At 45.3% G+C, this 16,262-nt stretch overlaps 1 protein-coding gene across 1 annotated transcript in view; it reads left to right on the top strand.

Annotated features, from left to right (window-relative positions):
- ptprsa (protein tyrosine phosphatase receptor type Sa) overlaps window positions 1–16,262 on the top strand; it is a 270,699-nt gene that overhangs the window by 198,778 nt on the left and 55,659 nt on the right. Inside the window, 5 exon segments of the mRNA XM_079505556.1 lie at window positions 1,112–1,453; window positions 6,581–6,774; window positions 12,525–12,551; window positions 14,277–14,394; window positions 14,543–14,783. Of these exon segments, the coding sequence (XP_079361682.1) occupies window positions 1,112–1,453; window positions 6,581–6,774; window positions 12,525–12,551; window positions 14,277–14,394; window positions 14,543–14,783 (922 nt within the window).

The following is a 16,262-nucleotide window of genomic DNA, read 5'->3' as shown; positions in this document are numbered from 1 at the left end:
TTAAAGAAATAAAATATAACCAACCCAGCCAGCCACTGTGTTGGAAAGCTATTATACAACAAATCAAAATAGTGCCCACGGAAGCTTTCCTTCTTGTTCGCGCGCTGAGAAGTAGAACTCCCTTTTTTAGCTCCCGGTATCTCTAAAAGATGGGTATGAAGAAGTTTTCTCTCTCTCTCGTAGCTATAGAGCATATTGTGTCGTGTGTGTGAACTGGGAAACCTTACTTTTCAGAAAATGTCAAAAAAGAATCCATCGGATGCAATGTAGTTATTATTTGATCACAAGCTCTTGTTAATACTTTTGGTTGGTGCAGTATATTTATAAAACCCACCGACGTGTTTCCTTTCACTTAAAAAATAGCAAAAATAGCAGAGTCTTCTTCCTTAGTGCTACAGGGAGAGTGCTTCATGGCACCATTAGGGATTACCGCTAGCACCAGTGGCTCTCAAACCTTTTTAATGTCAAGGACCTCTGTGACTCTTGAGAGCACGGCTACTGTAGCAGGGATACAACTGGGTCCATTTGTACGGTTTCTAAGAGTTACTGTGCAGACCTTTTTGGAAGGATCCATTTGGAACCCCTCCTCAAGGAACGTTCCCCGTGCATGGACCCCACTTTGAGAACCACTGGTTTAGACAGCTCATAAGAACAGCATTTGAATCCATATCTTTAGTAGAAGTTACATTGTAAATTGTACCTGGGGTAGTCATTCATTACAGTTGTCCCTGACGGTTTAGGCCATCTCGGCCATCTTGCTTCATTATTACAAACGCCTGTGTCATAACTGTCATTGTCCTTTTTTTTAAGTCTTTTCCGTTGACATTCGCAAGATTATTTCGTTCACTTTACGTTGAGCACATTTTGTACCTTATTTTTCCCCCCATTCTTTGTACGCTTTCATCGTTCTCTTCTCTTATAAGTTGAAGCTTTTCCGTTTTATCATTTTCTTTATCTCTCCCATCTTTTTTTTGTTTTTTGTTTTCCACCCCTCCCTCCTCCCCTTCCCTTTCCTCCCCCTCCCCCATCCTGCCCTAACGCCCATTCCTCCCCCCCATCCTCGCCCCTCCCCCCCCCTGCTTGCCCCCCCCTCCCCCCTTCCCTCTCCCAGAGCCCTCAGCCCCCCCTCAAGACATTAAGTGCAGCAGTTCCAGCTCCACCACGCTGCTGGTAAGTTGGCGCCCCCCGCCTGTGGAGAGCCAGAACGGCGCCCTGGCGGGGTACACGGTGCGCCACCAGGTGGTGGTGGCGGCGGGGGAGCAGCCACAGGGAGGAGGGGAGGCGGCCGCGGCCGAGGCAGAGGAGCCGCCACCTAGCGTCCCGGCCACGGAGCAGCAGGTGCTGCTGCAGCGGCTGGAGAAGTGGACGCAGTACCGGGTGACGGTGGCCGCCTTCACCCAGGTGGGGCCCGGGCCCGAGAGCGAGCCGCTGATGTGCCGCACCGACGAGGACGGTAGGTTGGACCCCGCCCCGTCCCCCCGCGCTCACTCACTCACTCACTCACCACCAGGGGTCATCCTTCGCCATGCTGGCTTGTGGACATTTTTGTCAAAATTCAGTTTTTTGTCACGGGCATACAAAATGAAAATGACTAGGTCTGTAACTCTGAGAGTGCACAAATGGAACCAAATGGACCCTTAGGGGTCCATTTGGTTCCATTTGTGCACTCTCAGAGTTACAGACTGATGGACCCTTAGGGGTCCATTTGGTTCCATTTGTGCACTCTCAGAGTTACAGACTGATGGACCCTTAGGGGTCCATTTGGTTCCATTTGTGCACTCTCAGAGTTACAGACTGATGGACCCTTAGGGGTCCATTTGGTTCCATTTGTGCACTCTCAGAGTTACAGACTGATGGACCCTTAGGGGTCCATTTGGTTCCATTTGTGCACTCTCAGAGTTACAGACTGATGGACCCTTAGGGGTCCATTTGGTTCCATTTGTGCACTCTCAGAGTTACAGACTGATGGACCCTTAGGGGTCCATTTGGTTCCATTTGTGCACTCTCAGAGTTACAGACTGATGGACCCTTAGGGGTCCATTTGGTTCCATTTGTGCACTCTCAGAGTTACAGACTGATGGACCCTTAGGGGTCCATTTGGTTCCATTTGTGCACTCTCAGAGTTACAGACTGATGGACCCTTAGGGGTCCATTTGGTTCCATTTGTGCACTCTCAGAGTTACAGACTGATGGACCCTTAGGGGTCCATTTGGTTCCATTTGTGCACTCTCAGAGTTACAGACTGATGGACCCTTAGGGGTCCATTTGGTTCCATTTGTGCACTCTCAGAGTTACAGACCTAGTCATTTTCATTGTGTATGCAGCCTGTGGCAAAAACGGAATTTTGAAAAAATGTCCACAAGCCAACATGGCGATGGATGACCCCTGTAACTCTGAGAGTGCACAAATGGAACCAAATGGACCCTTAGGGGTCCATTTGGTTCCATTCGTGCACTCTCAGAGTTATAGGGTTCCTTGAAGATAAAAAGTTTGAGAACCACTGATCCTAGTGGACTCCTCTAGCCTGAGAGCTAACATGTTATAGGTTTCTGGTCTAGAGGGGCGGGTCGCGGCTGAGATTTGGGCACGCCCTGATTGGATCTCACCGATCTGTCCGTCACCCCCGGCCCCTCCTCTCCCCCCTAGTGCATGCACTACGTCACATAATTTGGAGCGACGCCCACCCGGAAGTGTTGACACCCACTTCTAGCCCAGAGGCTTTCATTTTTTTGCGCCGACGAAAATGAAAGCCTGGGTTTCCGAGCCTAGTGGACTCCTAATGTGCAATAGAGTCATAGAGTAAATCAGTGTTATGCATATCCCGACGAAAAACCTGGAGACTGACATTCAGTAATTGGGTTTTTTTTACCATATAAGAAAATTATAATATCGTAAAAAAAGAAAAGAAGCCACAGACAATCGCATCTTTGCCATGGACACATTTGTCCGTGTACGGGCATAATTGAAGACCCCTGTCACTCACTACTGTCGGATCCTAATAATAATTTATACAATACGTCCAGTGGTTCCCCCAAACGTTTTCATGTCAAGTCCCGCCCCACCGGAATCAATGCTGTACACTGTGTAATGGCTACGATAGGGTAACGTGCACATCACAAAGTGTTTGTGTGTGTGTGTGCGTGTGCGTGCGTGTCTGTCTGTGTGTGTTCACAAGATAAATTGGTTGTAAGATTTGCGGTGATAGTCTTCCAATTAGAAAATGAATCAGGTTGGGGTTATAGGATTAGACATTTAGGATAGGTCAGGTTTAGTGGGTGGGGTTGGAATTAGACCTGATTTACACATTGTTGCGCGCCAGCGTTTTGCATCAAAAATATAGTTCTACAAGCTCACAATGTGTTGCATGGCGTCAATATTTTTTGTCTTAAGTGTTAACAAGGGCATTTGAAAAAAAAGCATTTATGAAATTGCCGTCCTAAAATGTGGATGTCCTCACAAGTATTTAGCATTACAAACATGTGTGTGTTTTTCTCTCATGGCGTGTGTGTACTTTACAAGCATACATCACCGAGATTGACAGTGTTCCACAGACACTTACACACATTTAATGCCCACTCTTCAAATCAAGCACTTCCAGCCATGTGAGATGAAATAAGAGCATCCAACAGTAGATATCACCCTGGGGAAATCTAGCGTGTCACTATTAAAACCCAGCCAACCTCGTGCAATTTATAGCCGCTGTCGTCGCCGCCGTGTGTGTGCGTGTGTGTGGCGGTTCACCTCCTCCCATGTTCTGTGTGTGTGTGTGTGTGTGTGTGTGTGTGTGTGTGTGTGTGTGTGTGTGTGTGTGTGTGTGTGTGTGTGTGTGTGTGTGTGTGTGTGTGTGTGTGTGTGTGTGTGTGTGTGTGTGTGTGTGTGTGTGTGTGTGTGTGGCGGTTCACCTCCTCCCATGTTCTCTGTGTGTGTGTGTGGCGGGGGGTGCATACTTAGCTCCTCCCATGTTCTCTGTGTGTGTGTGTGTGTGTGTGTGTGTGTGTGTGGCGGTTCACCTCCTCCCATGTTCTCTGTGTGTGTGTGTGGCGGAGGGTGCATACTTAGCTCCTCCCATGTTCTCTGTGTGTGTGTGTGTGTGTGGCGGTGCACCTCCTCCCATGTTCTCCATAGGCTTTCAATAGTATCCTACTGTTCTGGAGTTACCACGAGGCGGTGTTGATTTCCTTCGACTAAAACTATTGACGAAAAATGTCTGACGACCACCTTTTTTTCTCGGACGAAAACTAAATAACAACTAAGCTTTGATGACTAAAACCAAGTCTCCATATATTGACAATTTCGTCTACACATAAAAACTAGACTAAAATGTCAGGGCGTGACTATAGTGAAGAAGAGAACCAGTAGAATTGAAAGACAAATGAATAAAATTCAAGTTAAAAAAAAAAAAAAATTATGTTTGGTTGCGCTCGGGTGTTGCGCCCTGACAATGGCAGATCTACAAGCTCAAGATGCTCAGCCTTCGCCCGCCAAGACGGGCACCCCGACAGCTATACGGCTAAGAAAGAGAAACAAAAAACAAGAAAGGGACCCATAAAAGCCATGTGTTTGAGAACCAGTGCACTAAACGGTACATTCCATATATTCTACGTGGCTCCAGAGGAGCAGCTAGAGGTCAAGCTGCAGAAGCTATCTCACTGCTGTGGTTCCAAGAAGGAAAGGACCCGGGGTTTTCATTTCATTTCATGTCACGTGTCTCCTCCTCCTCTCAACCACAATCTCCCCCACACCCGGTCTCAAGCCGGTGACCTTCCCGAACCAGGAGCACATCTTCAAAGACCCTCTAGGGGGTTGCTGTTTTTTTTTTTTTATATTGAGGTTGTGAGAGAGTGAACATGTGTATGTGTGGGGTGAAGACCTGTCATTATGAGAGTGACAAGCGCTCACGGTGATGGAGAGAGACATATACCTGCACTGCACACAGACAGGGTGATAGAGAGAGACATATACCTGACTGCACACAGACAGGCAGACAGAGAGAGAGACATATACCTGACTGCACACAGACAGGGTGATAGAGAGAGACATACTGTATACCTGCACTGCACACATGCAGACAGACAGACAGACAGACAGACAGACAGACAGACAGACAGACATATACCTGCACTGCACACAGGCAGGCAGGCAGGCAGACAGGCAGGCAGACAGGAAGCTCAGGAGAGCGAGGGGGGCTGGTAGATCGGCCATTTTCGGGGAATACGTTTGGTGTACAGGGAAAAAAGAGCAGACCAAGTATCGAGCCAAAGGTCAAGTTTATAAGTAGTCACAGAATATCCATCTCCACTACGATCGCATCGCCGACCGTTGATAATCAGAGAGCCGCTCGCTGTGCGTTCGCGAACAGAACACGCACGTTTAACGTGAATCAAATATGTAGTGGGGGTCCCTGCTTCATCTCTCTATCTCAGCTAAGGGGTCCTTGGCCTGGAATAGTTGAAGACCCCTGATGTATGTAGCAGACCATCCAGAGCCTCTTACCGTATGCAATAAGCAAGGCAGTCACATTACACATCACATGCATTTGATGCAAACTAGGATCCCAGGTAAACCAAGAACATCAGTCTAAACACAAATATACTATCGAAATAGCAATCAGTTCATTGAAACCATAGGTAAACACAAACAATGAACCTAGAATCAGAATCATGTGTATGCTAGGTGTAAATCGGTGGGTGAAATTAGTTTTTGCTTTTTCGTGCTGCATAAAAAGAATAATATTAATATTAATATTAATAATCTTTATTGTCCCGGAGGATATTCAGCTCCATCATTTTGTTGTTTTCAGAACAGAATGGAAAAAAAATACATGGAGATGGAGGAATATGGGAGATGTGATGCTTTTCTCCGGGCAATCCCGGAGAAACGTGCATGTCTGTGATTGTTGTTTTCTTGTGTTTATGTTTTTGTCTATCACTCTTGCCCTTCGGCTTGATTTGACTGTGAGCGTGCGTGTGTGCGTGCGTGTGTGTGTGTGCGTGCGTGCATGTGTGTGCGTGTGTGCGTGCGTGTGTGTGCTCACTATTCTGTATAACCTTGGAATTGCAAGAACAAAACTATGAATTGTCTAAGATCTAGGGGCAATAGCAAATCTACAAGCTCACAATCTGTCGCATCGAGACGCGCTGTGAGCTGGTAGATCAGCATTTTTCAAATAGCAGATGTGCATATATAGGATTTAAAGTGTTTAAACTGGTTTTGACGGGCATGCCAACTGGTTTTGTAAGCTTCCATGTCAACACGTGAGCTTGTAGATAGACTATCTTTAGTTATTTCACAACTAAAGAGTATTTGAAATAGTCAAACTAGCAATAGAAGTTATAGAACGCACGTTCAATGTTCCAGAAAACCCTGATGATCTCCGTATTTTATAAAAGCATGCAGGTTAAAGTCTCAACCTGCAATTTCTGCAATATACAATCAATATGTGACTACTTTGATTTGAATCACTGTCACAGGGCTCCTTTCATGCTGTTTCACAAATCACAGATTAAGTGATATTGTATTTAGCTTCATGATGCATGTAAATGTTCCTTTTCGTTTTGACCCAACACACACACACATACAGTTCCGGGAGCTCCTCCGAGGCGCGTGGAGGTGGAGGTGCTGAACTCCACGGCCCTGAAGGTCATTTGGAGGTCGCTGACCCCAGGCAAGCAGCACGGCCAGATCCGCGGCTACCAGGTGCACTATGTGCGCGTGGAGAACGGAGAGTCCCGCGGCCTGCCCCTCATCAAAGACGTGATGCTGGCCGACGCACAGGTACAGCACCCACAGCACCTCAAATCACCTCAAATCACCACACCACTCATCAGGGTCGCCCTCTAAAACTACAGTGAGAAATGTTCAACGACTTTTTTCACCGATGGAATATAAAAAGAAACAAAGCTATGATTACTAAAACTATGACTACATTTATGACTAAATATACTGACAAGTTTGACAACAAATAAACTAGACAAAAAATGTAGGGAGGGGACTAGTGGAAAAGAGATCCAGTAGAACTGTGTCACCCCAAATAGCCGATCTACAAGCTCACAACGTGTCGCAGCGCCACACGCTGTGAGCTTGTAGATCGGCTATTTGGGGTCGCAGCGCCACACGCTGTGAGCTTGTAGATCTGCTGTTTTTGTCACACGGCTGATCAGGCATTTCAACAGCATCAAGGCCCCCCAAAATATTTTTGTTGTACTCAGTCAACCCAAACTAGACTAAAACTAAAATATTTCCGATGACTAAAATGTGACTGAAACTAAATGGAATTGTAGTCAAAAGACTATGACTAAAACTATATCCAAATTTTCTGTCAAAATCAACAATGCCAACCATCCTAGTTTTTTATGACATATCAGTGGTAAAAGAAAATTATTAAAAATCATCCAATACTTTCGAGATTAAACATTGTTTTTCAAAAACAGCAGATGTACAAGCTCGCAGGTGAGCTTGCACATCTTCTATTTTTGAATAGCCAAACCTATAAAATATGGATAAAGAGGTTCAAATGTTTGTGATGCTGTATTGACACATTTAGCTATAGCTAGCTAGGAACGCCCTCAAGGAGGACCCCTGGAGGTCCCCGGACCACACTTTGAGAACCACTGCTTTACAGTGTACAGTAGCAATGCCCAATAAACCTGTGGGCCGCAGCTTGACATTATACTGCCAAACCATCTCCCTAAGCATAATGTAGGCTTTTAGATCATCCAGGGAGCCTTTGGATCCCATTAACCCGTTCAGGCCTGACGTCGAAATTTTAAAAAAAAAGTTTTCTAAATCATGACAATGTTCTGAAAGATTTGAGGCACATTTTAACGATTTTTCAAAAATAGCAGACCTACAAGTTCATAGCGCGCCACTCGGTGGCGCGCTATGAGCTTGTAGATCTGCTATTTTTCAATAGATAAATTACAACATAATGTATGTAACCACCAAAAGGGGTTCCCGCTCAAAATGGGTTAATGTCAGAACATTATGAAAAGCAACGTGAAGGAAACGTTGAGATAGCTAATCGAACACGCTAACATTCCTCCGCGGCGTTCTTTTAGTCTTGAGTTTACCATATGTTTGCGTTTCAATTAAACTATAATACACAAGAGGGAGTGCTACAACGTGAGATATTGGCACTGAGATATCGAGAGAGTGTCGTAGATCAGCGCACTAGTGCCCGTATCTCTCAACACAGCTCAACCTCCAAGTGTGTTATTGCAAATAAACGTCGGTTTTACTTATCTGCATGCGTGGGTTTCTTTTCCCCCCTTTCTAGTGCGACTCCTGCTTACTCGTTTGTAAGTGGGATACACTTTTGAACCATGTGGAGTGTTTTTAGGTGCTGGCTGTGGCTGGCAATCCATGTCAGGGTCCTTGTCATAAAAGCAATGTGTCTTTGAAGACAGATTTGACATTGTTTGTTATATAACTTACCAGTAGTCAAATAACCCAGTAGTCAAATAAATAAGGCTCATGGACCACTCTGGAAATGAGGCTAGTTTTGTGATCCTTTTAGCATAACTTTTAACTACTGTTAACAATCATATTAATATAGTAATCAATCAATCAATCAATCAATCAATCAATCAATCAATCAATCACAATGCTCGTTAATGTCTAGCTTCTTTTTCAAAATGCAAACATGCTAAATCTAAAAAACCAAAGCCCATTCAAATGAAAATGTATGGTCCAAATTGTGACTTTGAACCGACAATGACATCATGTACCGTATAGCCATGTCAGAGACATGTACATTATGGGCAGTCCTTTATGGGTATATAGGGATGGAAGTATTGATTGAATTAGATACACTTCATTCGTCCTCTGAAGGCAAACATGAAGCATTGCAGTAGCCGTGGAATACATACATAAATAAACTACAGTAAAGAAAGATGGGATCAGTGAAGAGCAGGCTCATTAGAATTATTGCATTAATGACTTGATTAATCATCACAAGATGTCACGCTTTACCGTACCGCAATTTCAGCCTTAGCAACACATAAACGGAAAAGGTGTTATTTGTCTATTTTGTGCTTTTATCAGGGCCTGTGAAAACAGAAAAATATGTCCGTAAGATATGGGAACATGGGAGGCAATATGGATGCGTTCCCCCAGTTGGATTTCATTTCATAACGCTGCAATCTTCTCTTCTCTCGGACCACAACAAGAGCTGTAATCAAAACTTCACTCTGGTCCCCCTTTCTCCCCCCGTCCTCCTCCCCCCCTGCCTGCCTTTTATTAGGGCTCTGGCATCACGGCAACCTCTGCCACCAAAATGCTTGATTGTACTGCTTGGTATCAAGCGCGAGAAGAAAAAAAACTGCTGATTATAGTATTCCGCATCCAGGGGGGAAAAGGAAAAGTGAAATTGGCATGAAGGCATTTCACACACACACACAAAAAAATCTTGCCTCTTTCTGACAGCTAGAATTATCCCATTTTGGGCGGGAACCCCTTTTGGTGTTAGCATTATGTTATGCTTTAGCTATTGAAAAATAGCAGATCTACAAGCTCATAGCGCGCCACCGAGTGGCGCGCTACGAGCTTGTAGGTCTGCTATTTTTTTTTTAAATCGAAGAACGACTGACATAGAAACATAGCTTTTTCAGAAAACTGTCAGGATGTAGAAGACATTTTTAGAATCTGATCTCAGGTCAAAAATGGGTTATAATAGAAGCCTGTACAATGGACTCCCCCCCCCCCCCCAGCTTTCTTCTGACAAAACCTCTGTCAACACAATATCAAGAGGAACACATAGCCCAAAGTGTGTGTTCTCCCTTTTGTGCGCGCCAGCAATCATCCACATGGAAATTACAGCCTTGAAAAAAATCAGGGGCAAACAGAATACAAAGAAAGACAGAAAGGAGAAGGAAAACATCAGTACGCAATGCGACAGACACGTTCATGGCTGAAATGAACCGTGGGCGTACTGTATTTCTCGCACATGATAATGGTCTGTTGTAGGGGGGGGGGGAGTGAACGCCACCCATGTTACTTTGAGTTTAGGCATTCAGCTATTCAGCTATTATCCCGAGCGACTTAAAAATTGAGCCGCAGCAGCAAAACAAGCTTAACCCATTTCGGCCTGACGTCGGAATTTAAAAAAAAATGTCTTCAAAATCCTGACAGTTTTCTGAAAAACATTATGTTTCTGTATCAGTGGTGCTCAATATTTCATGTCAAGGACCCCGAAGATTATATATGTAATATGCCTCCGCCCCCCATCTGAAAACATGTTGTTCCAGGGACCTCCCCAGAAGCAAAGATTTGAGTTAAAATGTTCACTGTAATAATATATATGTTCAAAGATTTGTGGCACATTGTCATGATTTTTCAAAAATAGCAGACCTACAAGTTCATAGCGCGGCACTCGGTGCCGCGCTATGAGCTTGTAGATCTGCTAAAGTATAACATCATGCTTTAAAACACCAAATGGGGTTCCCGCCCAAAATGGGTTAAATTCCTACATCGGCAACATCATATGCAGGCAATCAGAAGAAGTGCAAGGGTCAGCAACCCAGACAATAGATGTAGCGAATATTCCCATGTCCTTTAGAATTACGATGCATATAAGCGCGAGGAAAATGAAATGTGCTTCTAAACGTGAGCAAGCACTAGGTAATTAAATGTCACCGAAATAGAACACACGCTACAGTATACAGTAGGTCAAGATCGGCGTTCCGAAGAGCACGCTATGTTATTACGGCACCTTGTACTCGCGGTACAGAGTTTAGACGTCAGCTGTCGCTGGCTGTGTGGTCTCGCTGGAGTTTTTGCTTTAAAAGTCCCTTTGATGTGGAGTTGACGCTCTCTTAGTGGCTCTCAGACACGTGGTATGTGTACTGCATTAAGACACAGACTCCCACTTGAAAAGATGCCGTGCCAGTGGGACCCGCATAAGAGAAGATTGTTTTGTTGTTAGTTGTCATTTAATAATAATTCTACAACTGCTGTAGGTGGAGATATAACAGTGGAGAGAGACTGAAACCTCTGCTCTGAATAGACTGAAACCTCTGATCTGAATAGTCATTCGTACACATTCTCTCATTGGGATATACTGTACTAGGCCCTTCCAACTGTTACCCATTATGTTGGGCATGTCTTTATCGGTGCAAACTATACAATGAGATCAAAACTATCGGAAATATGGGGAACCCTGGGGGAGGGGTTCCCTGGATCCCCCTCAAGGACCCCTCAAGGACCCCTCAAGGACCCCACTGAGGTTTACAGGCCTGCACACAATACTAGCTGATGCTTATAGCCAGACTTTAGAGCCCATGTCCACAGATAACGGCCGAGGAGTGCTTTGGATCAGTGTCGATTTCGTCGCCTAAAACTATGGCGATTTTCTTTCATCAACTACGTTTATTTTTTTCACTGACGAAAACTAATAAAAACGGAGCTATGCTGACTAAAACTATGACTAAATATACTGACAATTTTGTCGACAAATAAAAACTATACTTAAATGTTATGTTAGGAGTGGGAGAAATGGACTGAGTATAGAATTCAACAGGTCGTCACTGATGATAATAATAATGGACATTCATGAATGGACTGGAATATCTAGGTTACTTGTTAAAGTTGTTATGATGAACAAGAACCCTTAACAGTGTGTCTGCAATTCTATGTTTTTCTGCAAATAAAAATTTAGTTACAAAAAAAAAAAAAATGTTATGTTAGGAGGGACTAGTGGAGAAGAGCTTCAGTAGGACTAATAGACAAGTCATTTTATGGTTGGTTGCGCTTCGGTGTTGCAGATTTACAAGCTCACAATGTGTAAATGTGAAATCAGCCATTACATATTTTTTGTTGACAAAATCAATTGTAGATTTAGTCGACTAAAATCTTCAGGTGCTCACTGCTCAAACGTCCTGTCATCTGCGGGATTATCAGACATATAGCTTAGATGAAACAATCCAAACATGGACTTCTCATGGTTATAGTAATGATTCAAGTCGTCATGTTGATTATCGGGTCGTCACATACAACTCACCAAACGTTGAACTGTTTCCCGGCCCGGGGCGCTGCACCAAAAAAATGCCAGGCATCAGTGCACCAGCTCATTTTTCCATACAAACACATGGAAGAGCTGGCATGGCAACTCAAAAGGCCTTCTTTGTGGACACGGACCCTAATCCCTTCAGTTAATCTCTACACCTGGTCATCATATATACCTGTTCCCTTAACATAAGTGCCAAACTGCTTCTCAACACAAACCGACTGTATTTACAGCGGCGACCATTTCACTCTTAACGGCAATAAGAGCAAAATGGCTGCCAGCGTGTGGCTGTGTTAAAAAAAAAAAAACCACCAGTGACCTTGCTTCTGAAGGCGCCTCGGCGCCCGCTCACCTCCTGCTACCGCGACGGGGGCCTCTCTCCCCCCCGTCTTTTTTTTTACTCCCTCTCTCACACTGCTGTTTCTTCCTTTCTCTTGTCTTTTTTTCCTTCTCCTAAAACCAAAACGCTCTCTCCTGCTGCGCTCTGCTCCTCTGCTCTTTGGCGCGGGGGGGCGGGGGGCAGTGGGAAACGGACGATACAGCTGAATATGTGAGTACAGAGTTTTCACCCGAGTGCTTTTGCGTAGTGGTGGGAGGGAGGGGGGTTGGTTGGGTCTATAAAAGTGGGTATTGCATCAAGCCCAGCTCTACTGAGCTTACATCATGCATTTTGACGGACAAGTGTGGATAACCGAGTGGTTCAGAGGTCTTTCTGCTTCCAGCTCTGAGGTTAAACAATAAACTCCTGCTCCTACTAGTGACGTGCACGTCCCCAAGGACACACTTCTGTAGCGTAATACCTAATGCTGCTGTCTTCATGCACACTTCTACAAAATGGTGGCTGATGCAATATCCACTAACCTTGCTGTTCTGGCATGCTTATGCTACGTGTGTGTGTGTGTGTGTGTGTGTGTGTGTGTGTGTGTGTGTGTGTGTGTGTGTGCGTGTGTGTTGGTGTGGTGTGTCTGCTTGTCTTGTGCTTTTCTTTATATATATATATTTTGCTGTGGTCACTTTTTATGTATTTGTTTTTTGCTATGCTTTTGTTGTTCTTAAAGGCCAGTCCACAACGATGATTTGCGATGCAATGAAACCGTTGCGATAGGAGAAATCGCAGGGGTCTGAATTGCAGTGCATGGTCGCAAGCTGCAACTCGTTGCATTGCTAATCACTGGGCGTGGCCTGGCCTTTAGAGCATGATTTACTTCAACGACATCCTTTCGTCCAGCTTCAAAAGATATGGCATCTTTTTCTTTTTTCTTTTGTTCTCCGGGCCCTAAAGCTTAAGACACGTACGATGATTGTTCAGCAGCTCTGTCTTAAGAACCCGATGGCTGCGTCGGCCTGACTATAACTCACACCATTAAACCTCAATAAATGTAATTTGCTGGTTTGTTTGTGTCACCCACCCACCCACCCACACACACACACACACACACACACACACACACGCGTCCCAAAACCCACGTGCACCCGCATGAAGTGAATCCTCACCCGAGGCGGCACTAAAAAAAGCTACCTTCAGTGACCTCTCCCGTCGCTAATGCCGACACCAGCCTGTAAAAAGAAAAAAAAAAAGAAAATCATTTAGAGGACGCTCCTCTTGAAAGATTCATTAGAATTGATCCGGAGCTCCTTCCACTTTTAGAAAGTGGGCTCTCGGCAAAGTTAATGTCCCAACGAGGCCTCGCGCGGAAGGCGGCGTCCATCAGTTAATTCGTCGGCTTGGCGAGCGACTCAGTGAACGGAAGAAGAGGCCACTTTGCATTTATAAGCCTGGTTTACACTCGGTGGCGCGCGGTGTCGCGCACCGAAGGTTAGGCGATCTGCAAGCTCACGACACACGGCATCCGGGACGTGTGGGAGAGCTTGCAGATCGGCCACCTTTGGTGCGCAAAAACTCAGTATAAATCAAGCTTACATTTACTCTGCTTGCACATCACCCCCCCTCCCTCACTCCCCCCCCCCCTCCCTCACTCTCCCCCCCCCCCCCCCCCCCCGATGCTGTCTCGTCATCTCTGAAGATTTATCATAACTTAATGGAATGCTGTCCAATAACGTGAAAGGGTAATGTTGAATTTTAAAAGCATGCTTGCGTGTATAAATTAACAGAGAAGGACGAGGTGATGTTTTGACCTAGATGGGGAGGAGGGTATACATTAAAGGAAGTGGCTTTAGTAAACGTAAAAGAGCTCTCTTCAAGTCCTCTTTTGACACTATATCCCCTCCCTCCCTTCCCCTTCCCTGTCTCCTCCCTGCTTCCTGCCCGCTACAGGAAATGGTCATCGGAGGGCTCAAACCGGACACCACCTACTCCATCACGGTGGCAGCTTACACCACCAAGGGTGACGGAGCCCGCAGCAAACCCAAGCTGGTGGTGACCAAGGGGGCAGGTCAGTACTTTTAGAGGAGACTGGAGAGACCTCTCTCAATGTATACAAACCCAAGCTGGTGTTGACCAAGGGGGAAGGTCAGTACCTTTAGAGGAGACTGGAGAGACCTCTCTCAATGTATACAAACCCAAGCTGGTGGTGACCAAAGGGGCAGGTCAGTACCTTTTAGAGGAGACTGGAGAGACCTCCCTCAATGTATACAAACCCAAGCTGGTGGTGACCAAGGGGGCAGGTCAGTACCTTTTAGAGGAGACTGGAGAGACCTCTCTCAATGTATACAAACCCAAGCTGGTGGTGACCAAGGGGGCAGGTCAGTACCTTTTAGAGGAGACTGGAGAGACCTCTCTCAGTGTATACAAACCCAAGCTGGTGGTGACCAAAGGGGGCAGGTCAGTACCTTTTAGAGGAGACTGGAGAGACCTCTCTCAATGTATACAAACCCATGCTGGTGGTGACCAGCTTGGGTGACCAGCATGGGGGACCAGCTTGGGTTTGGTCTCAATGTATACAGAAACCACATGTGTCCATACACGGACACATGTGTCTGTGGCAAAGACTTGGCCTTGTGTGTGTGGCCACATTTTAGATTTTCTTGTCTACGCACCATTATAATGTTCTTATTTTGATCATAAGTACATCAAATACTGAATGTCAAGGCTCATTCATAGTCTGGTGGTGAGGTGACCACCGGAGCTGAAATAACGTTGATCGGTGGTGAGTAAAAACAGAGAGAAGGGCTGGGGCGGTGGCGGTGGTTTGCTCTTCACCGCGGCTTGTGACGTCATGTTGTAGTTCGGTGGTCACCTCACCACTGAAGATCCAGACTATGAATGACAGTTATTTACAACAACAAAATGGCATATATTAGATATATATTAAAGTCCAGCTAGTACTAGTGGTTCTCAAATGTTTTATTTGCAAGGAGGATCCCCTTAACTCTGTATACACTCTCAGAGTTACAGACCTGTTATGTTCAGTCAGGGCTAGTTCTTTGTGTTTCTGGTCATATTTTGCCCACTCATTGTGGATGTATTTATTTATTTATTGGTTTTGACGAAAATGTCCACCACAAGCCAGCATGGGGGATGACCCCTGAGAGGATAGTATCCGTTTAGTGTCAAACGTAGAGGAACAGCTCGGGCAGCTCGGACACTGAAGATGCAGTGACATCCAAACTCTTAATAGAACGTAGAGGAACAGCTCGGGCAGCTCGGACACTGAAACTCATAATAGATAAGGCTTAATTGTGTTACGTTTGATGCTGTTGTGTCCGGCTCCTGTAACGCACCGGACCTGCCTTCACTATATGAGGTGCAGCAGAAATCCCTTCCTTCTCACCTGTCTGTAAGCAAAGCAAAGCAAAGTTCTTTGTTTACCCAGGGAAGTGGACTAAGCTCGAGATGCTTGTTTACAGCCACACCCTGCTCATAGAACATTTCATCGTAGTGGTTCAATGCCTTGCTCAAGGGCACTTCAGCGGTGGTAATTTTAACGTGCCGGTCCGGGGATTCGAATTGGCGACCTTCCGGTATCAAGACCGCTCCGCAAACCGTTCGGCCACCGCTGTGTAGTGTGTAGTACTCTTTCAAATCCAGAAAGGAAAATCCACAGATTTAAAGAGTTTTAACACCAGAACAAGATGAAGCATTAGTTATAAAATGCAACATGCAACAGGGCACAGGCTGCATGCATAAACCACCGGCAATGAACCTTTTGGGCATTTGATTATAGGCACAACACAAAATATCTTCAGTGTAAGACAAAGATGTTGAAAGTATAATATCATCACAGTAATTTTATCATTGCAATCACGTCGCACCGTTTTTAGAGATCAGGAAAATGCTGTGTTTGTTTTCCTTTTTCGTGGG

This window comes from Electrona antarctica, assembly GCF_951216825.1.
Source record: "Electrona antarctica genome assembly, chromosome: 7".
NCBI classification, from domain to species: Eukaryota; Metazoa; Chordata; class Actinopteri; order Myctophiformes; family Myctophidae; genus Electrona; species Electrona antarctica.
This window is presented reverse-complemented; position numbering and strand designations above follow the sequence as displayed.